Raw genomic sequence first — 25,071 nt, forward strand, 5'->3', positions numbered from 1 at the left:
AGTCACTTAATTTCCCAGAACCCCCAGGCAGCTAAGACTAAGCTACAGAATAGTTGCTAATGTGCTCCAAAAATGAAATCACAGGTCTGGACAAAAATAAAGGGCAAGAATATAACAACTGTCAGGAGGAAGAAGGGATAAATGCTAAGATAATAGGTTATAAAAGAGAACAGCTCTACATGGGGTTAGGGTGGTTTTGGGGTTAGAACTACATTGTGGTTTGACTTCATTACCATTGAAGGACTGTGAGAGATCTAAGGGCTTTAGGAGATTAGGATGCCTTTCAAGAGTTTCTTGTTTTGGGAGAGGGTTGGGATAGAGAATTAACAGAGATGACAAAAGCAGAAATCAGATGTGAAAAATGCATCTGATCTTTCAATCAAACAAATTCATTCAAACCTGTTCTGGAATCACCCAGTGCTTTATATCTTGGTCACTTATTGATTTAAAGAATCACAGAATTTGATAGTTGGAAGGTACCCTATCTAATCCAATGAATACCCAAAAAGGAATCCCCACTATTACAAAATCAACCAGTGCTCCATCTAGTCTCAGCATGATAACCTTCCCTGAAGGGGAACCAGCCCCCTCTGGAGGCAACTCATTCCACTCTTGAAAAGCTCTGATCTTTAGGAAGTTTTTCTTGGCATTATGCCTTAATTAACCTATTTAAAATACAACTCATTATTCCTGGTTCTGTGCCCTTTGGCCAAAAAGAACCAGCCCAATTCACTCTTCCATGTGACAAGTTTTCAAATAGAAAGGACAATGATCATCATCTTTATCTGAGTTTTCTCTTTTTCAGACTGACTATACCCAGTTCAGTTCATTTAATGGATATAAATATCATGTGGAAAATGGCTAATGGGGAAATGTTTTACATGATTGCACATGTATAACCTATATCAGATTGCTCCCCATCTCCTGGAAGGGAGAGAGAAAAGAGAGAGGGAGAAGGAGAAATTGGAACTGAAAAGTTTTTTTTTTAATGTTAAAAATTATTTTTACATGTAATTAGGGAAAAAATAAAACATTTTTTAAATTGTTAATGTGATGTGGATTCAAGGTCATTCACCTTCCTGGTTGCACTCTTTTGGATGCTCTTCTGGCTATCAATGTCTGTCTTAAACTTTGGCATGCAGAACTGAAAACAATATTCCAAATGAAGTCTGGCCAGGGCAAAGTTTAGCAGAAATAGTGGTATATCCTTATCCTTGAAAACTTTACCTCTCTTAAAGCATCTCATGATCTCATTAGTTTTTTTGGGGGGGGGGGGCGTGTTGCCACAGCATACTGCTGACCGCAAATTCAGTATGAGTCAGTTAAACTGCCCAGAGCTTTTTCAGGCAGACCCATACTGCTATCTAATCATAGCTCCCCCAATCCTGTACTTGTAAAATTGATTTTTTTTTTTTGGTACCCAATTGAAAGGCTTTACATTTATAATCCCTTTGAGTCTCATTTACTTAGATTCAATCCAATGCTCTAACTGGTCAATCCGCACTTGGACTCTGATTCTCTTATCCAGTGTGTTAGTCGCCAGGTGCCTTTTCTAGCTTTGCCAAATGTGTAGATTTCAGCATGTCATCTGTACCATTGCTTAAAAAAAAATGTTGGGGCAGCTAGGTGGCGCAGTGGATAGAGCACTGGCCCTGGATTCAGGAGGACCTGAGTTCAAATCCGGCCTCAGACACTTAATACTTACTAGCTGTGTGACCCTGGGCAAGTCACTTAACCCCAATTGCCTCAGCAAAAAAACCCAAAAAAACAAAAACAAAACAAACAAACAAAAATGTTAAAGAGCCGAGGTTCAACCACAGATACTGGAAGCACTCCATTGGAGAGCCGAGCCCCCTCCCCCCCCCCACCAGCCCCAGAAACATTGAACTATTAATGACCAATTCTTCAACCACATCTGAGTCCAGATACTTGTATCACCATGTAGTTCACATGTCTCCATCTTCTCCACTGGAAGATTTGGGAATTCATCACACTATTGAAAGAATATATCAAATGCTTTTCCAGGATCTAGGTAATCATTCCTTTCATCTCTCAGTTTAGTATGGGTGGGTGGGGGGGAATGAGAATTGAAATGATTTGAAAAAGGGATCATAGACCTGAATTTAATAAAGCACGAGAAAATTAATACGGTGTAGCAGTAGACTACTGAACTTGAAGTCAGGAAGATTTGGGCTCAAGTTCCACCATAGACTACTGAACCCTAGAATGGACCTTGAACAAATCACCTCCCTATGAGCCTGAGTTTCCTGATTTCTAGGTTAGGAATGATAATAGTACTCCACAGGGTTGTGGGGATAAAATGTAAAAAACCTTAAATTGCGATATAAATCTAAATTATCATCATCATCAACCTTATAGAACTGGAAAGGAACTGCCTTCAGAGGTCATCTGGTCTAACCAAAGCATGACTCTCCTGTACAGCACATCTCACCAGTCACTATTCAGGTCTTGCTTGAAGGCTTGTAGAGGAGGGATCTAGTAATTTCCCCAGGTGATCCATTCCATTTATGGAATGTTAGGAATTTTCCAGATGTGGCGCTAAGAATTATACCCTGCATACAAACAACAATAAAATGATAGAAAATGGCATTTTACCTTTCAGATAGACCCAGGGCATATGCCCAGGGTGGACCTCTCTGTGACTTTTACCCATTGGTTCTCAAGCAGAATAAATCTAATTCTTCCACATGGCCACCCTTGAGATACTTAAGAACATAGCTATAATGTTATCTAAGTCTTCTCTAGGCTGAACTTCTCCAGCTCATTTTACCAATTCTCGGTGACCTGGGATTGTCTTTTTGTTATCCTGGTCACTCACCTCTTAAATGTGACAGGCAGAACTGGATGTTCTAGGTCTGATCTGAACTGACCAGAAAACTGAGTGTAGAGTAAAAGGATCACCCTTCCAAAGCTCAGCATGTGGTGCCAAAGTAATTTGAATAAGCCTTATTCTAAATTCAAAGGCCTATTGCACAATACCAAGGCCAGGAAAACCTGTATTGGCTTGGATCAACTTTTCCAACCTAAATCATAATGATTAACATTTCCTAAAATCTACCTGTGTATCTTCCCCGACAAAACATTGAAATGTTTATATATAGCATGTTGTTTTCTGTCCTTTTAATTGCTGTTTGCCTGAGGTGTAAGATACTTAAAGTCTTAAGGGCACCTTTAAGGGGAATGAAACAGATGACTCAGTGGTGAGAAAGATAATAATTTAATGAATAAACACTAGGTCTGGCACTAGCAGTCCTTCCCCACATTGCAAAAACCTTCCTGAGGGCCCTTTGGCTTGTCAGACGAAACCCAGCAAATCTAGTTCCTAAAGAGTTGGGCTTCTCTGGTTTCCACTTTTGCATTGCAAAATAAAGCATTTATATTTCCTCAAGTTCTCTTCTAAAGTTCCTCGGGTCTTACTGAGTTCAAATTCTCATAGAAGAGTGCTTAATTTGTAGTCATCCACTCTTGGTTTTCTTGATGTTTCTTTTTAGAGACATTATCTAGTGGGACACTGGGGCCCGAGGTGGGTGTGGTGGCAGGAATGCTGGGCTTGGAATCTGGAAGACCTGACTTTCCCTACTTGTTCCTTTACAGCTCTATAAGATGGAGATAATACTTGTGGAACACAATAGCTAGAGATGAGGTGATACATGAAAAGTGATTTGCATGGCTACGAAGTGCTATATAAGTATCAGATATAGAGAACTGAATTGTAGACTCCCCCAAAATGGAATGTGCACCCAAGTCTTGTTGCTTTTATGAATTGGACCTATTTCAATGGTGGAGGATACTGGAAACCCCATATGAGGAAAAAAACCCATTGCCAATGCTAATTGGAACTGGTTTTGTTACTGATGGTCCTACTTGCCTAGTGGGGAAGGAGCAAGTATTTATTAAGGACCTACTATGTGCCAGATACTGTGATAAGCATTTTACAAATATCTCTCACAACAACCCTGTGAGGTAAGTATTATCATTCTTACTTTACAGTGGAGGAAACTGAGGCAGAGAGAGGTTAAGTAATTTGTCCAGAGTTACACAGCTAGTGTCTGAGACCACATTTGAACTCAGGTCTTCCTGACTTCAGGCCCAATGCTCTATAAATTGCTTACTTTGCTGTCTTCAAGGCTAGGGATACAAAGAAGTTAGGTGACTTGCCCAAGATCTCACAACCAGTTTGCCTCAGAGCCAGAAGTATGAACCCAGATCTTCCAAATTCCCCAAATCAACTCTTTAACCAGTATGCCGTGCTTCCTCTCTATGGGTCCTAGTAACTATTTTAATGCTGCCAGTCAAGGGGAAATATTTCTGTTAGAATGTGAGCTCCTTGAGAACAAGGACTATCTTAACCTTTCATTGTATCTGTGGTGCTTAGCACAATGCCTGGCATATATGCAGGCACTTTAATAAGTGTTTATTGACCGACTGACATTCATGTTAATTGGAGAAGCCAGCAAACAAAAAATATTTTCTGATCTTCCCCATGTGACTTTTTTTTTTTTTATAAAACCCTGTAATTTTGAAGTGTTCCTTTGGCAAAATGATTTCGTGCCCTATTTTTGTAGAACATAGTGATCTGCAGCAGAAATTGGAAAAGAAAGAAAGAGAATGTGATGCCAAGACTCAAGAGAAAGAAGAGATGATGCAAACCTTAAATAAAATGAAAGAAAAGCTTGAAAAAGAGTCCTCTGAACATAAGCAAGTCAAGCAACAGGTGGCTGACCTCACAGCACAGCTCCAAGAACTCAGCAGGGTGAGGGGACTTTGTGGAATTTTCCATTTATGGTTAAATGCAGAGGTCTGATTTTGATCCAGTAGGTGTCCATCTATACCTAACTAGATTTCTGGTTGGTGGAATAAAATGAAAGGCCTGTCATCTTATTTACACCCCCCCACCCCTCCCGCCATTAAATTAACTGGCCTTCCACATTATCTCCATCTTAAAGATCTACCTCAAGTTTCATAGATATTCTAGTGGAGGGAAGGGCGGGGTGGAAGAGAAAGGGCAAGGGTAGTGGTGTTTTCACTTGAGTTTTTAAAATAATGTTAAGTTTAATATACACTAAGTCTCCTTTTAATGAAATTCAGTCTCCTTTTTCTTAAAACAAAGGCTAAATTTATGAACAATGTTATGAGGATGGCAAAGAAACTAGTACTTTGAACATAGATGTTACAACATTAAATATAAGGTGTAACAAAAACATAATGAATGGTTCTGGAAATGACAAAGGAGAATCAGTGATTACCTTTTTTAGACACCTTGCATACTGAGATGGTTGGTGTAGTGGATGGTTAGGCAGGGTTAGCATCAGGTATACCAGGATTCAAATACTTTCACTTGGGGGTCTGTGTGACTGGAGAATTCCCTTCACAGCTCTGAGCATCTGCTATTAGTAAAAGGAGTTGCATCCCACGAGTTCCAAATGCTGAAAAAATCACAAATCATTTGTCTATTCACATACTTTAGCCATTAGTAATCTACCCAAATCTTTGGAAGTATTAAGTCCTTATTAACCAACACTTTATACATAATGATAGAATCTCCATTTTAGCCCCCAAAGCCTAAAATAATCACTAGGATGTAAAGTTTGCAAAATGCTTTACATAGGTTGCCTTGCAGCAACACTGTGAAGTACCCATTTTACACATGAGGAAACATTTTTTCTGAGAGAAGTGACTTACCCAAGATTAAACAACTAATGTCTGAAGCAGAATTTGAACCCTGGTCTTTTCGATTCCAAGGCAGATACCATCCACCATGCCTCTCAGCTCCCTACAAAAGGAACTAAAAGCAAACATCCTTGAAAGACTGTTTATTAATCACCCTTCTTTTGCTCTTTTTACATTTCCAGAGGGCTGTTTGTGCGTCAGTTCCAGGCGGCCCTTCACCTGGAGCACCAGGCAGTCCCTTTCCTCCCCCTACTCCTGGATCTCTTCTTCCTCCCCCTCCACCACCTCCTCTGCCAAGTGGATGTCATCTTCCACCGCCGCCTCCTCCACTTCCTCCAGGTGGTCCTCCTCCCCCTCCAGGACCTCCTCCCTTAGGAGGGATAATGCCCCCTCCAGGTGCTCCCCTCGGTCTGGCCCTCAAGAAGAAAAATATTCCCCAGCCCACAAATGCCCTGAAATCCTTCAACTGGTCCAAGCTCCCTGAGGTAAGTCATTTATTTCCTGTCATTTTGTGCCTAACAGGCAGCATGGTTCGCTCACTATAAAGGAAAATGACCCTGGCTCTTAGATGGTTTGATTTTTCTCAGTATGAGCCCAATGTCCTCACTTCCACAGAGATTTAAGGGATAAAAACCTCTGGAATGAATGACACCTGGCTTATCTGGACTAATAGTACACTTTGGACATTCAATAGAATGAATAAATTGATACAGCTGCAATCTTTATAACACAATTGCATCTGAATTTGTGTGGTTAGGAAATGTAACATTTCATCATCTTAATATTTTCAGAACAAACTGGAAGGAACCATATGGACTGAAATAGATGATTTGAAAATATTTAAGAACCTTGATCTTGAAGATCTAGAAAGGACTTTCTCAGCTTACCAGAGACAGCAGGTAAGCAGCGATACATGTTCCCTGGTGCTACCGGATTAGCTAGAGTGCATTTGTTCATGTGGCCAGTATGTACCCCATGTCATTACCATATGAGATGAAAGGAACATTAGATTGATTCAGGTGCATTATGACTACAACCTCATTCTTGGGCATCCTTAGATCTGTCAGTGACATACTTGTTGCTCTTCCCTTGCACACGAATGCATAGAGGAGCCTGTGTGTGTGTAGGTCAAACATCTATCTCTGCAAAGTGAGCATTTGTGGTTTGTGAAGGGGGGCGACCTGAAGGAAAGTGTTAATGGTAAAAGGAATGCACACTGTATAAATCAATCCAGGGCAGCTAGGTGGCACAGTGGATAAAGCACTGGCCCCTGGGTACAGGAGGACCTGAGTTCAGGTCCAGCCTCAGACACTTGACACTTACTAGCTGTGTGATCCTGGGCAAGTCACTTAACTCTCATTGCCCCACCAAAAAAAAGAAGAAGAGTGGGGATGAGAAATGCCTCATGTAAGAAGTGACATTTGATCCAAACTTTGAGCAAAATCAGGGATTCTAAGAGGCAGAGGATGAAATCCATTCTAAGCATAAGGGTGAGGGACAGCCCATTTGAAGTATGGAATGTCATGGGTAAAAGACATCATGATGAGTGGTTTGGCTAGACCATAGAGTCCACTAAGATGAATGATATAAAATGAGGCAGGAAAAGTTGGTTGGAACCATGTTATGGGGCACTTGAAATGCCATACACAATATAACAATTATCTGAGCCAAGAAGTAGTAGGGAGCCACTGCAGTTTATTCAACAGAGTGGTGACATGATCAGACCTGTGCTTCAGGAATGTAACCTTTGCTATTGGGTAGAGGATGGACTAGAGAGAGGAGAGACCATTTAGGAGGCTACTGCAATAGTACAGGTGAGAAGTGATCAATAAACATTTATTAAGCACTTAGTATATGCCACTCATTGTGCTAAGCACTGGGACTATAAATACAAATAAAGATAAAAAGCCCCCAAGGAGCTTATAATCTAACTCGTGAAGTGGATCTGAACTTGGGTGGACAGGAATGGCCTTGTAAGTAAAATGAAGAGGATGAATGCAAAAGATGATATTAAAGTAGGATAAACTAGACATGACAGCAGATTGGATGTGGCAAGTGACAGAGAATGAGAAACCATGGATGATTCTAAGTGTGGATGACCCTGAGTGCCTGGAAGGATAGGAGTATGGCTTTGAGGAAAAAGATAGTTGGTTGGTTGGTTGTTTTTGCGGGGCAATGAGGGTTAAGTGACTTGCACAGGCTCATACAGCTAGTAAGTGTCAAGTGTCTGAGGCCTGACCTGAACTCAGATCCTCCTGAATCCAGGGATGGTGCTTTATCCACTGTTCCACCTAGCTGCCCTGGGAAAAGATAGTTTTGTTTTGGACAAGTCAAGTTTGAGATGTCCGGGAGACATGCAGTTGGAAATAGCTACTAGGTAGTTTGTGGTGAGAAACTGCACTCATGAGAAAGATGAGGGCTGGATATATATAGTTATCTTCATAGAGATAATCTAACCCATGGGAACTAATGAGAGCAGGTAGGAAAGGGCCCAAAAAAAGAGATTTGAGGATATAGTCAAAGTTCTGGGGGGGTGGAACATGGAAGATAATCTAGCAAAATTTGCTGGGAAGGGGGGGGGGCAGCTAGATAGTGCAGTGGATAAAGCACCGGCCCTGGATGCAGGAAGACCTGAGTTCAAATCCGGCCTCTGACACTTGACACTTATCAGCTGTGTGACCCTGGACAAGTCACTTAACCTTCATTGCCCCGCAAAAAAAAAGAAAAAGAAAGAAAGATCAAAATTTCCTGGGAAGGAGTGATCCAATGGGTAGAAGGTAAATTAAGAGAATATTACCATGAAAGGTGGTAGGCATTATCAAATATCAAAAGGATTGGTCACACAAGGGGAAAATGCCCTCCAGGAGCTTACCTTCTATAAAGGGAAACAACATGTGTATATCAATATATACAAAATAAATACAAGACAGTCTTTAGGAGAGGGATGGACAAATCAAGGAGGATGAGGATTGAGAGACCATTAGATTTTGTAAATTAAGAGGTCATTGGTAACCTTGGAAGAAACAGCAGTTTCAGTTGTATGATGTTCAACATGCCCATCAGTGAGAAAGCACTTATTCATTCCTTACTGTGTTTTAGAGACTGGGCTAAGCAGTGAGGATAAAGGAAATAAAAAACAAAACAAAAACAATAAACCATGGTGAGACTGAAAACTAAATTGCAAGGGATTGACAGCTGAGTGAGAATAGAAAGTATAGGCAATGAGAATAGAGGTCTTTTTCTAGGACTTTGGCTATGAAAGGGAAGAGAGATTATGTCAATAGATTGAGGGGATAGCAAGGAGTGATTTGGACATAGTTCTTGAAAGCCCTAGTTTGCATAGATCAAAATTGATTTGTGTGTGTAGCAAAAGACTTTCTTTCCTAGCTGGTATATTTGGTGGAACAGATGGGGTCCTTTAGAAATGTGTGGGAAATCAAGGAACAGCATCTTGGTGAAGATTTATTACTAGACAGAAGGAGGAGAAAAAATGGAGAAAGGAGTTTTTGTCATCAAGGCTGACAAATGCCAAAATGGGGCTGAGAAGAGTCTGCAAAGTAAGAAGATGCTAAATGTACAGAATTAGAGAAATCAAAGCAGCTGCTTGGTGGGGGGGTGGGGGTTAGGGGGAAGAGTGGGGGAAGGGTGGTATGGTCACAGCAGCAGGACAAAGATGATGATTTTGGTTTAAAAATTAAAATCTTAAATCTAAGTTGTCAGACTCCTATATAGCCATGGTCACCAAGCAACTCAAACTCAAATTTGGGAATTTCTAACTTTTCCCTCAGATATATTTTAACAGAATTTTTTTGTTGTTGTAGAAATAAAGTGGTCCCAAGGTAGTTTGGCAGGTAATTTTGAGCAGGATAAAGAAAAAAATGTATGGATATTCAGCAATAAATCAGAAAACAGATAAAATAGAATGACAAAATGGCAAAGATAGAAAATCAGAGGATCGGAAAAGGAAAATCAAACAGTGTAAGAAGAACTAGTAAGTGAAATTATCAAAAAATAAAGGACTTGATAATGGGAGTTGTCCTTTAAGTGGGAATGAACTTGTGGAATATTTATACGAGGAAGGGTCAAATGTAATTATAGAGGTTATCGAGCCTCTCAATTCAGAGCACATTGCTGTTCCTGTGAATTACATGAAGGTCGGTGGCCCCACCATTAACCGCAGTGATCAATTTTCTTCGAGATCAGTGGATCTCTCATTTTGATTAGGTGTAGTTTAATTATCCAGTAAGGCCAATAAGGGTATCTGGGAAGCTGAGGGGAGGTAAAGCAATAACCACCAAGGCTGAAAATAAGCTAGAATGCTTTCACACTTATTTATCATTTTAAACATTGCTTTCAATTCCACAAAGATCAAATGTCTTGAATTATTCCATAAAGAAAGAATACCTTCCAGTTTAGAAATGGAAGGCTTCTCTCTAATCCCAAAATACACTATTTCATTTTTATTGTGCAAATACAAGATGGGATTTTTAAAATTATTAAATGAAACGTGATAAATAGTGCTGCTTTTTTTTTCAAATCATAAAGCCAAAGACTAGAGTGCTTCTACGATAAACAGAGAGATGATGATGGAAAAGGAAATGAATTCTCAAAGAGCATTGATTCTAAAAATATTAAGCTCTTGGAGCTCAAAATGCTTCATTAGCAATCTCTCCGATGTGCCATAAAGATATTCTTCTGACTTTGGCAATCAAGTAAGACATATAATTTAGATGAAATGGAATTGTGTTCTTAAAAAATAACATTTTTCCAGATGCTATTTATAGCAGATGCTGAGGATGCTTTACCACTGTATAATATGTGTCACTACAAAGTGAATTCAGTACAGCTTGATAGGTCTCAGATCCCATCCAAGTGATTTTGATTACCAAGGTATAGAGACAAGAACTGCATCTGTGATTTCACTAGTACAAGGAACATCTAGGTGATGAACCTGGTTCTAGCAATGCAAGTCAACCTGCAATCTTAAAGTGCTGCCTGAAGCCTGGAAATGGTAAATGACCTGTACAGAGTCACACAGTCAGTGTCAGAGGCCAGACTTGAATCTAGGACTTCCTAGCTGAGAGGCCAGTTCTCTATCCATTATGACACACTGACTTTGGGGGAGGGAGGGTTACTAGACCATCTCATTAAAAGGTGGCTTTATATAAAAGGTAATATCACAGAATGAAGCAAGGCTCAGATAAATTGCTAAGAGACAACTCAGAGAGTCCCAGAACCTATTTAGTTATACTAAGTACTATCTTCATTCCTAACCCTGGTTTGTTTTGATCAAAAAGCTTAAACAACTACTTGGGAATTTTGAGAAGAGAATTTTTTTAAAAATGAAAAGTACTGGGCACTTAGAGTGGTTCTCCTCATGTCTGAGCATGTGGGCTGCATTTATTTTAATAGCAGGTGGTTAAAAGGCCCAAGTTTACAAGACTCATAATTAACTGGCTTTCAGCAGAAGGTGTAGGATGATGTGTCTCTGTGCCAAAAAGCTCTGGGACTGGTACACAGACAGTATGTGAGATCTGGTAAAAAAAGAAAGGGTGGAGAAAGTGTTATAATTGGGTAATTGCCATAGCAACTAATTGCTGTTTAAGTAATCAGTAGTAGTCACAGACTAGACCAGATAAGAAAACTCCTGATGTGTTTAAACACCAAAGTAGCTTGGAAAGTGGGAGTAAGTCTTGCTATTGACTAAAGCTTCCAAGCACGAGGAATTGCCACATTTCCATACAGGACTTCCTGGAGGGAAGTTTCAACACAGCTGCTCGGACTTAAGCTAATTAAGTCTGATTTTCCTTTTAAACTGATGAGCAATGAAATTGATAACAGTGTTTTAAGAAGGGATGATTTTTTTAAAATATAATTTTTAATAACCCAGAAAGGAGAGTTAAACCATTTTAATAAATTTGTAACAGGAGAAATAGAAATGAATGGCCATTTCTGTGACATTTGTATGTATTTTAAGATATTCTAAAGGATGCCCATTAGCCAAATCCTCCTCCAGACCTTGTGACATCCTTCTGATTAATAGTGATACCAAAGGCAGAACTCATTTGCCCTTTAGTCTTTGCCAAGTAGCACTTAATTGTTATCATCCTTGAGAACGGCACCCTTTTTCCATGTTTAAGATATAGTTTCTCATGATGCAGTCACTCATGTATTTTGGAACGAGCAGGTCATTTACCATCTGGTCTATATCAAGAGCTTACCTTACTCCATCTTTGAAGACAGAGGAAAAGGAGCATTTGATATTGTATCCTATGAAAAAATATTTCATGATGGAGTCAAAAATACACGGATTCAAATCCCTCTTCTGACGTACTATATGATGAGAGATGTCATTGGATCTCTCTGACCTTTGCTTTTTCTTCTATACAATATGAGAGGGTTGTAAAAACTTCAGACTTGGGAAAAATCTCACAGGATCTCAGAATGATAGAACTGTGGTCAATACTAGGAGGTGAGATTTAGGGAATATACTCTCAGCTGACATGAAAAGGACCAAAAGAGGATCTGTTGGCTTTGTGTGTCACCTCAGCGGGTATCTTTAAGAAGGGCCCTTGAAAGTAGCATTTTGCCCTATGGCTCCTTCTATGTTAAGAATGTCAGCCAGTCTGAGTGACTGAAGTGTTATAATGGTATCTAATTTTAAAGTATGATTTTAAATAAAAATTCCTTGCCATCATTCTATTCAAGTTGACAGAAAAGTGATTTAAATCTATTCTTGAATGATCACTTTGCACCCCATTTAAGCACTTCATGGTGGTAAATCCGGTGCATTTGATGTCATTTAGTTCTCCTTAGTTCAGAATTCAAGCAGCAACATTAATCCAGTGCGTGCTGTGGGCAGTGTTGAGATAAGACATGAGCCTATTCTCATAGAATGTCTAGCCTATCATAAGGTGATAAGACACAGACAATTATAATAAATGAAATTACATAATAAGTCCATTTGGTCAATGGAGAGAACATTGGAATTTGGAAACCCAAGACCTGGGTTAGAAAGTCAATTTTATTTTCTTTTATGACTTGAGACAAGTCACTTGACCTCTCTGGGTCTCAGTTTCTTCATCTGTTAAAAAAAGAGAGGGGGGGTTTGGATTGGATCATCTATGAGGTCCCTTCTAAATATCAGCTAAATATTATAATGTCTGGCACATAGCAGGGGCTTAATAAATGTTGATTGATTGATCCTAAAAAGTTACAAGCAATGCTTTGGGGTCCAAGGAGATGGGCCACCCAGAGAAGGACAAGAAAAACTTCATGGAGTGGGGAGGGGTCTTTAAATTGGGACACAGAATAAGTGTCTGTAGAAGCTGGGATATAAAGTGTTTGGAAGGAAATGAGATAGTTAGGGAGTGGGGGTGGGGTCCTAGACAGTAAGTGTCTCAGGCAAAAGTCTTTGAAGGTCACTTGTTTGGTGTGCAGCTAGGTGGCACAGTGGATAAAGCACTGGCCCTGGATTCAGGAGGACCTGAGTTCAGGTCAGGCCTCAGACACTTGACACTTACTATCTGTGTGACCCTCTGGGCAAGTCACTTAACCCTCATTGCCCCCCCCCCCAAAAAAAAAAGGAAAAGGAAAAAAAAAGTTAGTTGTGCTTTCTAAGTAGGGCAGTATGATATATGTATGGTAAAGAGATTATTCTGGTAGAGGTTTGAGAACTGTTTGAAAAACAGAGAGTAGAGGAAGAAAAATCAGTTACAGGCCATTGCAGTTGTCCACATAAGTGGTAATGAGGGGGCCTACTTGATGATATCGGTACAACTAAGAGGAGGAGAAGACCATGAGACTTTGATGGGGTGAAGGCAGAATTGACAAGATTGGTAGCTCATTGGATATAAGTTAAAAGAGGAAAAAATGAAAGATAATGAAAAAGTTAAAAGCAAGGGAGCCTTGGTGAATGGTGGTGCTGTAGACAGATGGAAAAGTCAAAAGCAATAGCAAATAGAGGGGAAGTTAATAAACTCAATTCTGAACATGATGAGTTTGAGTATCAAACTAGGCATTTAGAGGTAGGAACTCAGAGAAGTTAAGTAGGGACGGAGGTATAGATTTAGAGGAAAGAATGTAATGAGAGAAGAAAGAGAAGAGGACTTTGCTGTTTTTTAAATTTCTTACAGTGCAAAGAAAACTTTGAGCAGCTTTTCCCTGGAGAGCAAAACAAAAGGCTCAATCAAGGACCTCTGCTCCTTGTGGACATTTTAGGTCATTTGAAGTTTTGTGGAACAAAGGCATCTTCCCAGGTGCCATGTAAGATTCATTGTTCTAATAGTTCTTTTTTTTTTTTTTTTTTTACAAATTGATCGAAATCCAGTTGGTGAACTCACTGATAATTTTAGATTATTTATGATAGGTTGCAATACTGCTCATTTTAATATTTCAAAAAGTTCATGATGTATCCTTCATTTAGTGTGAACTTCACTTTTAGTGATTGAGTCATTGCTGTAGAACTGAGGATTAAAAATCATTAATTACAAATAACAAATTTGAAGCATCTCATCTATGGGGATGTCAATATCTATGAAATAAATGGTACATTGGGGGCAGCTAGGTGGCGCAGTGGATAAAGCACCAGCCCAGGATTCAGGAGGACCTGAGTTCAAATCCAGCCTCAGACACTTAAGTAGCTGTGTGACCCTGGGCAAGTCACTTAACCCTCATTGCCCTGCAAAATAAAATTAAATTAAATTTAAAAAAAAAAGAAAGAAATGGTACATATATATTATTACAATACAACCTTGTATGCACAGCTGCCCCAGGACCAGGCGCAAATTGAGATCTCCTTTTCTTGCCTGTACTCCCACTGAGTACTTGATCAAAAAAAAAAAAGTCTAGTCTCCTAACTAGATTCAGATGGCTTAGAACCGGGTATAGAAGATATCATTTGCCTCAAGAAACAGCTCTTTGAATATTGAAACTAACTTCTTATTTTAGAGTGAATAATTGAAGAGTTAAAAAATTGGATCTTTAATATCTGTATGAAGTCATTCTTTTTAATCTTACCAATCAACTGGGAACATTTGATTTAGACTTCAAAGATTATATTATGTGGATGTCACAATCCCCAAAGGCAAAGAGTACCTAAAGAATTAACCGTGTTCTCTCATAAGAGAGTGTATCACCCTATCCTCTGAGAAAATAAGAGGGTAGATTTTTTGGCTTATCAATGCAAGATTTTTTTTTCATCTTCATGTGCTGATGATTAAGGATAGACAATGATGACTTTGCTAGCTTATAATTTCATTGAAAGCCAAATAAAATCAATAGACATTTATTAAGCACCTACCATGTGCCAGGAATGGTGCTAAATGCACACAGATGGGCTTAAATTTTCACATAAAAAACACAGCCTGAAGAATGCAGGCTAGAATCCTAATTCTTTCTGTGAGAATTTTTACATCAGAAGATGAATTATCAGAAATTTTTAGAAGCTTCTCCTTTGGAGGCCTATAAAAAACAAAGGATCTGTTTACATCTGGCTGCAATGCTGTAGGTGTGGTTCTCCCTGAAGGTGAGGGAGTAGTTTAAGAAGAATTATTGGAGCCCATTCCAGTTTGGAGCTTTCTCTGCCTTTAAAAGGAATGCACTCTTATAGGAAGGGAAGGGGAGTCTTGGGGATGTAGAGGAAAACTGCCATTCCTTCGGGGACAAAGGAAAACTGACATCATTGAAGGGGAAGAGTTATTTGTTGGTTATTGACTTATTTATTAAAGACTGTTCCAGGAAAGCAATCACTGCTTGTATGCACAGGATAGGAGGAGGATAAACTTTTGCTTCCCACTAGAGGAACTTTATGAAACAGCTCATTGACCCTGACAGTACTGCCAGGACCAATGATACCTTTAGGAATACGTTGAGCAAATATTCCTTGTTGCAAGTTTTTGGCCTGAAAACTGCAATGGACTTTGTACAACCAAGTTTTAGTCCTTCCAACTTTGAAAAATTATGTAACTAAAGCTGTCATTTCCTTATGTGAGATACCTCCTTACTTTTCCCTTGCTCCAAATTTTCTGCATGTTGTTAGGAATAGTCTTTTGTACTGACCTTTTTGAATAAATAACATTTGAGGCAAATGGGCTCTAACAATGCCACCAACACTTTTTACTATTGGAAACGCTCTTCCTTTCATTCTATGTGTTCTTTTCTTCATTTTCAACTGTTAGTGGCACTCACAGGCCTCATTTATCTCTCCTTGTTGTCCTTGGATTCCAAGAGGTTGCTTAACTCTCTCCTCATATCTTTAAGAGGAAACTCTTAAACAGCTGTCAAGTCAGCTAGGTGGGGCAATTGGGTGGACCAATGGATTTGGAGTCAGTAAGACTTGAGTTCATATGTGGACTTGAACGTTTACTAGGGATATGACCCTGGGCAAGTCACTTAAACTCTGTCTACCTCAGTTTCTTCCCATGTAAAATAAAGAGCATAATAGTACCTCCTGAGGCTATTGCAAAGATAATGTGAGAGATCTAGAAAGTGTTTTGCAAACCTTAAAGCACTGTATAAATGCTAGCTGTTTCTTATATTGTCTCCTCCTCATTGTTGTGATTATGTAGTCATAATCATATTCTTTCATGATTATTATTTTTTTACCTAAGTTAAGGACTTTGCTTATCTATTCAGTTTCCTTTATTAATAAATGTTCCTTGAATGTAATTGAATAACATGTAGAAAACTTAGGGGTCTAGTCTTATCAACACTTATCGAGACTTTAGTCTTAAATTTTGTTGTTCAATATGTAGCCTCACAGTATCTGCTAATTTGACAAGTATTCCTGTGGCAAAAAAATGTTGAACAGGATGAGGAAAAGGACTGATCCCTACAGATCTTCCTCCATGTTGAAATCAACTATTGATTTACTCTTTTTAAAAAAATCAAGTTGTTTAACCAGATCCACCTAATTCCTATCCCATTCCTATTTCTCTAGGTTCACTGAGTCATAGATTATGATAAGGCAGAGGAATGTCAAAGCTCAGTGAATTGAAGGCACTTCAGCTATGTTCAGTTATAGTATGACCATGGTTGAGGATGCTGAGTTGCAATGAAAATATAGACCATGGGATTTGTAAAGACGCTGGGGCATCAAAGGAGAAATTAAAACATAGCATAGCTATCAAAAACAAAACATAGATCGGAAGACTTTGAACTTGAAAATGGAGGCAGAGTGACCTTTTGCATGAATGAAAGCTATTTGATAACTGTAACGTGGATCTGGACAAGGTGATATCAACAAATGGAGCAAACCCCAAAGTGGAAAGGTTTGAGTGATCTGGTAGTGACAATTAGGAAGAGCAATGAGTCTGTATACCTGCTCCTTCCCCTGGGCCAGTGTGTCATGGAGCATGAGAATAGGCACACCAAGTATTTCGAAAGGGTTGGCCTGTGATGCAGTCTTCCAGAGGGGAAGCTAGGTTTTCAGAAGAGCAAAAAGATGGAATAGAAAAAAGAAAGAAGTCCGGGATGAAAGAGACTTTGTTAAAGAAGGAGCAGGGTTTCCAAATGACTGAGGAAAGGTAGAGATGAAAGGTAGGACAGAGCTAGGTGAGAAGGGAGAGAGTGGTAGTTGTGGAGGAAGGTTGTCTCTCTACAGAATGCAACTGTGAATCACAGGTACAAAGGGAGGAGGAGATGGGAGATGCCTTTGTATCAAGTTACGCTGCTACCAGTTTTCCTGAATACTTGATGACTTGTGGGGATTTTTGCTGTGACTACTAAATTGCATGTTTTTGATTGCCTTTTCCATGCTTCTGCTATGGCTGTAGGATTTCTTTATCAACAGTAACTCCAAGCAGGTAAGGGAATGATTGCCAAAAATCTTGTTTACTGTAACTGGCTCATAGCCAACTTGGAAATTCTTAGTCATGTTTGTCTGTAGACAATACAGAATGCTTTGCCTGGTGAAAATCACATTGTATACTTAACTATAGCCGTGTTCATTCAGACATTGCGTGTGTGTTCTGAATCTCAGGATGCCAGGAAGACAATTGAAGCACAATTCCAATTTTTCCCCCTTAAACTAAGCTGATATTTAGTAATAAAGCTGTCTTGTTTTCCTGCTTTTCACTGAAACATAAGCCTTTATGGATCCTGAAATTTAACAATGTAAAAATTGCCTATTTTCATTCTTCATGAAAAGCTTTTTTCTGCCAATTCTTCTAACACCTCTTTATTTAACTATGGTGAGTGAAATAAATTAAAAAGCTACATTTCTGTGCTTCTGTCCTCTTATTGATCTTTGATGTCTTTGGCTACCTGTGCGGGAAGAGTGGGCACAAAAAGAATCAAAAGTTTGAAACTGATCCCTTTGAACAGTCTGTCCTGCTCCAGGATCATAAGGTGTCAGCTGGATATTTGGTAGCCTCCTGGTGCATGAAAAATAGTCTGCAAGGCTTTATTGTTCAACCTTTTGGGTGTTTGTGATGCAAATAATTCTAGCATGAATGAATGAATAAATACCGACTGCACATGTCTCAAGTTGGCCAATGGAAGACCCAAATGAGCTGATTCATTGTGACAGTTCTCTTAGGGAACTCAGGGAGACAACACACATATACAGAGGGAAATGCTCATTAATAATTTATGCTTGATCGTATTGTCATCACAAACTATCTGTACCTCCAAATAAAGTTTTTAAAATGGGTTCATCCTTCATTTTTTTCCATTTGAAGGCTAGATTTTAGCCTTTGTTTCTGATTTAATTTTTTTTTACTAAAGGGAAAACCTTATTAAAAATTTACTGTGTGTGTGTGTGTGTGTGTGTGTGGTCAGAATGTCATTATTTGACTTTCATGGATTCTTGTCATGACCTTTTTAGAAAGAAACAGATGCCATTGATGACACACTGAGCTCCAGACACAAAGTAAAAGAACTTCCGTGATTGACGGCCGGAGGGGCCCAGATTTGCAACATTCTGCTCTCAAGGTATTGTTCACGTTGAGTAATGAGCATTTGTAATATAACCAGTGTGCAGTGCCATGGAATGATTTTGGTGTGTGGAACTCACAACTGTATTTATTTGTAAACTTTAAAAATTGTAAGTCTCTTGGGAAATCTGGTTCCCTGTGAATTACTAATTAGGGTAAGGGATACTTATGCCTCCTTCTGTTAAACAACTAGGGATGAGTTTTTGAAACTTCTTAGATTATAAGCTAGCTCTCTCTCAAAATATATAATTTCTTAAAATTAAATTAGAAGTTTGTTTCCACTTCAACACCCAACAAGTGATTTTAATTATGTTATATGCATAATGAAACTCTTTTTGTTTATTATCTTGGACCTTTTAATCTATCTGATGTATAGATGTCTGTCTGTGGGGTAGCACAATGTATCACCATACCCTAACAAAGATTAGAATGTTAGTTTTTTAAATGTCATTGCTCTATTCCTTCAAGCTTTATTTAGTTCCTCCCTGGCCTTTTGTTTTAACATTTTCTTCTGTTGCTATTTTTTTTTCTTTTACTAAGCAGAAAGATCAAAACAAAATAAAATGTTAATTTTCAAGTTAAGTCTTCAGGGGCATATTCACATAGCATCCCAAGTAAACAGAGGAAAGGGAAAATTGAAATTCTCACTGCCAAAGTTCTCCTTCAGCCTTAGTAGGATTGGGCTTATACCATTACATTTAGCTCCTTGGTCTCAATTCTTTCCTCAGAAGAGGAAATTCATGATAAGGGTGGTGTTGGAGATTGTGAAGAGTAATAGAAATAAAAAAAAACAACTACTAAATATAAGTTCTTTAAATGTATTAGGGAAGTCATGTTGGGTAAGTGCTGCTATGAAGGCTCCATGTGGGTTGACATTGTCATGAGGTGAATTTTTTCAGGAATATAAATAATGAAAAGTTTATTTTTGATCTAATTTAAAAACTACTTTTGAGAGAAGACCTTTCTAATTCAGCTAATTTATGCCCTATCTTGTAACACTGAAGCTTGATTATTGTTAGGTGTTAGATAAAATATCTCATGGTGTGGGGAAAATGTGTTTAGATAATTAAATTTTAATCTGGTAACACAGGAAAAATTCATGCGACCATTTCAATTCAATGTTTAATTGAAAAACATGTGTCTATGCTTGCTCGGAACTCATTCATTCAACTCACATGTTCCCACTTTTAACCCCCTGAATACTCCCTTGAGGTTATTTCACAGTCTCTATTGTGCTAAAGAAGAATGTTTATTTTTCCTCAGGGAAGTCACCATTGAAAATAATTTAAAGACAATTTATATACATGATGGAGTATATTTAAGGTTCCCTCCCACCTTTAACAAATAATGTTGTTGTTCGGTTATTTCTGATTCCATGTGACCCCGTGAATGGGGGGTTTTCTTGGTAAAGAATACTAGAGTGATTTGCTATTTCCTTCTCCAATATGCCCCTCATTTACAGACCAGGAACTGAGGCAAAAAAAAAAAAAGTTAAACAACTTGCCCAGTTCACACAGCTAGTAAATATCTGAAACTGGATTTGAACTCAATTCTGGTATTCTATCCATTGCCCACCTAGTTACCCATGACAATAATGTGTTCTTATAGAAATGCTGAATTAAATGAAGAATTTTGAAAAGAATTTTTAATCTTTTAATTCTTTTGTTTCCACATCGTATACACTATTTTTTTATGTCATTGACGGCAGAAGAAACTATTTGAAAAACTTTCAAAAAGGTTATTGTCATTTTTCATTTCTATGCCATAGGGTTAAAGTCCCTATGGGAGTAATTACATTGACCCAATTCCTTGCAGACAGATTGTACTCAACAGGGGCTGCTGACAGTAACTATTACTGAGCTTTAGAGATAAACTCATAGCTTTTCCTGACTTTTCTTGTCCAGTTTTTAAAGAATTTATTTTATTCTAATGCTGTATAATTTATTATCTCCAAACCTGTCAGAGATTATAGTGATTTAGGATTGAAGGACTCTACAAATACTCCCTTGAAGTGATCAAACTTAGTTTAGTCAGTTTTGAAGGGGATGAATTAAAATTTGGCCCACGATGTTTGTAACATAAATTAGTTATGGATGTAGACATATATGGGGGGGGGGAGCGGTATAAGAGCCCTTTCACTAAAGGTCTTTAAGAAAAGGTTATAAAATTATTAGCTGGGGGTGTGGCAGGTGGGATTCTTGTTTGAAGTACAGATTGGGCAAATCAATCATCTCTGAAGAATTATTGAAACTGTTCTGAAGAGCAAAACTATGCTTATATTCAGGATGGCCGGGTAGTAATCATTATTGATTAGGTTTTCTTTTTATGTATCTCTAATGTTTAGCACAGTGCCCAGTATATATGCTTAATAAATGCTTGATTGATTGTGTTCAGTTATGGCCCCTACATTTTAGGAAGAACATTGATAAAATGGTCTGTATGCAGAAATTGACTAGGATGGTAGAAAGCCTTTGATGTTTAGCCTGGGGAAAAAGGCTTGGTTGGTTTGTAATAACTGTTTTTAAGTATTTTGGAAGTCTGTCAAAAGAAGGTAGGTCAGACTTTGGTGTCCGGATGGAACAAGGATCCATCAAGGTGGAAGTTTTAGGGAAGCAGATTTGGGCTTTGTGGGAGGGAAGAAATTTTCAACATTTAGAAATACCCATGGGGCAGCTAAATAAATAATGCCCCCCCTCCCCCCGGGGATAAAGCACTAGCCCTGGATTCAGGAGGACCTGAGTTCAAATTTGGACTCAGACACTTGATACTGACCCTGGGCAAGTCACTTAACCCAGGGTCACCTGCCCCACAAAAAAAAAAAAAAGAAAGAAAGAAAAAAAAAAGAAATACCCCCAACGTGAAATGGGTTCCTTGGGGGAGTGAGTGGGTTCCCCATCATTGGAAGTTTTCAGGCTAAGGTTGGATGACTCCTTTTGGCAGGGATTAGAAATGAGATTACTGTTTAGTTTCTAGTTGAACTCAATGGCTTTTTAAAAGTCTCTTCTAACTCTGAGTTTCTGTGATTCTGTGTAATCTAAAAGCCTACTTACCAGAGGAAAAAGGTCAGGTTAAAGGTGTATTCTCTTTTATCCTCTTCTGTAAACAAAACATTTATGTAGAATTTATCTTATTGGGGAGACAAAATAGAAACTTGAAAGTTTTTTGTGTGTGTGTGAGGCAGTTGGGGTTAAGTGACTTCCCTAGGGTCACACAGTTAGTGTTATAAGTCTTATGTTTTTGTTATTTTTGTTGTTGTTTTTGTGAGGCAATTGGGGTTAAGTGACTTGCCCAGGGTCACACAGCTAGTACATGTCAAGTGTCTGAGCCTGGATTTGAACTCAGGTCCTCCTGACTCTAGGGCTGGTACTCTATCCACTGAGCCACCTAGCTGCCCCTTGAAAGTTATTTTTTTAACAGTACAAGTTAGTTCCTGATTAAATATCCAGTGAGTGAGATAGCTCTTATGTGCTATAGGGTTTCTGGGAAGGGCAAGGCCCCCTCATAGAAGAGGAGTGACTTGAGTGAAATCTCAAAGGATATCCAGGATTTCTATCTCTGTCTTTCACAACTGTTTTAGAAAGCTTTGAGGTTGCCACAGAAGAGTTAGATCAGCCAGTAAAGCTAAAAGCATAGGCCTTTTTTTTTTTTTAAAAACTTAACAGTCATTTTCCAGTTTATACATGAGAAGACTTGTTTCTTTAAGACATTAAGGAACATGATGGGGGGTGGACATGAGAAGTTGAGGGCAAAGGATATATTCATGTAGTCACCAAAAAGATAAGAATGCTGTTAGGTCTTTCATGAGGACAGGCTACTTTCATATTTGCTATGAAGTAGGGCCATTAGAACCTGAAAAGAGATGATCTTTAGGCTATACTAGAAATAAGACAGAAATTGATAACAGTACAAAATGCCTGCTTTCAGCCTGATACTCAGATTACCACAAACCCTCCTCATTCATCCTAGTTTGATTCAGGATCACCTAGGTTGGATCTGGTGCAGAAAGACATCTCAGTTATGCAAAAGAAAGCTAAGGGTTTTATAGGGAGAAGTTGGGGGTGGGGTTGTTGGGGAAAAGGTTTGTCTGGTATGGTTTATGCTTCTGCAGCCATACATGGGCAGAAAGGTACCAATGATCAAAAGTAGATGGGGGGGGCAGCTAGGTGGTGCAATGGATAAAGCACCGGCCCTGGAGTCAGGAGTATCTGAGTTCAAATCCGGCCTCAGACACTTAACACCTACTAGCTGTGTGACCCTGGGCAAGTCACTTAACCCCAATTGCCTCACTAAAAAAAAAAAAAAGTAGATGGGGCATAAAAGATTCTAGGAATAAATGATTCTAGGAAATGGAAGGGTCACCTGGCGGGGAGGGGGGGGGGGTGCGTGTATCTGCATCAGAGGCAGTTTATAGTACACAAACTTATGAATTGTAGAAGCTCTCAGAACAGACTAATTCCCTGAAATGATATAATTTAAAGAGGCAGAGGAAATTTGGGATAGGGGCAATAAAAGTATATGAAGCAAAGAGCAAAGGTACAGAGGTGTATTAACACCAGTCTTATTTCAGCGGTGCTTGTAAGTAGTGAGTACTAAGACTGGACCGGTAGATGGGGCCAAGTTATGGAGGATGGACCCAGAGGGTTTTGAATTTGAAGTTACTAGAGAATTGGGATTGTTTCTTTCATTGTATTTGTAGTCCCTGTTGTCTGGCACATAATAGATGCTTTATAAGTATTTGTTGGTTGAAAAGTCTTTCCCAGCTCTTTATGCCAATTTCCTTTGAACAAATATGTGAGACCTAGAATCATTTCCCAATGGATATGAAAAAACAGTTCTAAAAAGAATTGCAAATGATTAACCATCTTTTCTGTGAAAGATTATTCCAAATAACCAGTAATCAGAGAAATGCAAAGCAAATTGGCATAGCTAGCAGTTTCTCCTCTTGGTGTAAATGCATTGATTTGTTTATGCAAAAGCTTTTCAATGTAATATAATCAAATGTATCTGTCTTTATCTTTTGTAATTGCCTATATTCCATGTTAGGAGAGACCCTTTTCAAAATGATGATGAATTCCTCTGTTCGCTTTTCCCTTCCCTACTGACCATTAATATTCATCTAAATTATTTCTTATTCTGCCTTATCTAATCCTTTCCACTAATCTGCTTTTAACAACCTAGTAATTCCAAAATAGTTTTATTACTGCTTTTTATAGCATAATTTGAAGTATAGAAATCCATGCCCTTCTTCATTCCTTCCCTCCTTCATTTCCCTTGAGCATCTAAATCCTTTGTTTCTCTAAATGAATTTTGTTTTTAATTTGTTCAGCTCTGGAAAGTATCCTTTGGTGGTTTGGCATAGCAAAGGCCCAAGAAAGCATTGTCTTAAGGAGAATTAGTTTGGTAGATGTTGACCAGGGTGGGTTGAAAAAGGACAGGTAAAGGGGCAGCTAGGTGGTACAGTGAATAAAGTGCCGGCCCTGGATTCAGGAGGACCTGAGTTCAAATCCAGCCTCAGACATTTGGCACTTACTAGCTGTGTGACCCTGGGCAAGTCACTTAACTCTCATTGCCCCACCAAAAAAAAAAAAAAAGGGAAGAAAGAAAGAAAAAGAAAAAGGACATCTAAAGCCAAGGATGTTAGGTAAGAGGCTTTTGCTGTAATCTAGGTAAGAGGTGATAAGGGCCTAGTCTGAACTGGCATTAATGAAGGAAAGGTACAATTAAGAGGAATTATGATTTTTTTTGTTATCACTAGAACTTGGTGATCTGGAGACAGAAATCTATGAGGTTGATTTGTAAACTATATCTTTCATGTCTTTCCCCTTAGTTTGATACCCAGAGGCTTAACATTAGCTCTCTTTCTTATATAATGGCCTAGGAATTTGATTTCCTATAATGTACTTTTGTAACTAAATTCTGCTAGAACGAAATAATGAGGGTGTGTCACATAGTACGTGATGGGGCCAATTCTAGAAATATTATCATGTACCTACTACTATATAGGGTGTTGCACTAGGCATACAGTATGATTTTCAAGTAACTAATATCTGGCCACTTAAAGGTGTTCATTGCCCAGAGAGGACTTAGAGAACAATTTGTCAAATCTGTATCCACAAGAAACTTCACCTCCCGAACTTAGAAGAATATCTCCAGCTAGGGAATAATATGATGAAAGCAATGAAGGTGAGGCCATGTTTCTGCTAATGGTTCAGTATAAGATAGAACATGAAATCATTAAATGTTTGAACTGGAAGAGGCCTAAGAGATCATCCATTCCAACCCACCCTTTTATAGATAAGGAAACTTAAGATCTACAACATAGTGGTGGAAAGATCATCAAGTTTCCTGTTATAGAATTTGAATTCAAATCCAATTCTGCCTCTTGTGTCACTCAAGGGAGTGACCTCAAGCAAGTCTTCTCTTTAGCTTTTACTTTCTCCATCAA

The 25,071-nt window shown here is 38.7% G+C and overlaps 1 protein-coding gene across 1 annotated transcript in view; it reads left to right on the plus strand.

Moving 5' to 3' along the window:
- Positions 1–25,071, plus strand: part of DAAM1 (dishevelled associated activator of morphogenesis 1) — a 223,604-nt gene that overhangs the window by 159,212 nt on the left and 39,321 nt on the right. Inside the window, 5 exon segments of the mRNA XM_043982739.1 lie at positions 4,587–4,774; positions 5,874–6,176; positions 6,483–6,590; positions 17,466–17,495; positions 18,518–18,624. Of these exon segments, the coding sequence (XP_043838674.1) occupies positions 4,587–4,774; positions 5,874–6,176; positions 6,483–6,590; positions 17,466–17,495; positions 18,518–18,624 (736 nt within the window).

The sequence above is a fragment of the Dromiciops gliroides genome, chromosome 2 (genome assembly GCF_019393635.1).
Source record: "Dromiciops gliroides isolate mDroGli1 chromosome 2, mDroGli1.pri, whole genome shotgun sequence".
NCBI lineage: Eukaryota > Metazoa > Chordata > Mammalia > Microbiotheria > Microbiotheriidae > Dromiciops > Dromiciops gliroides.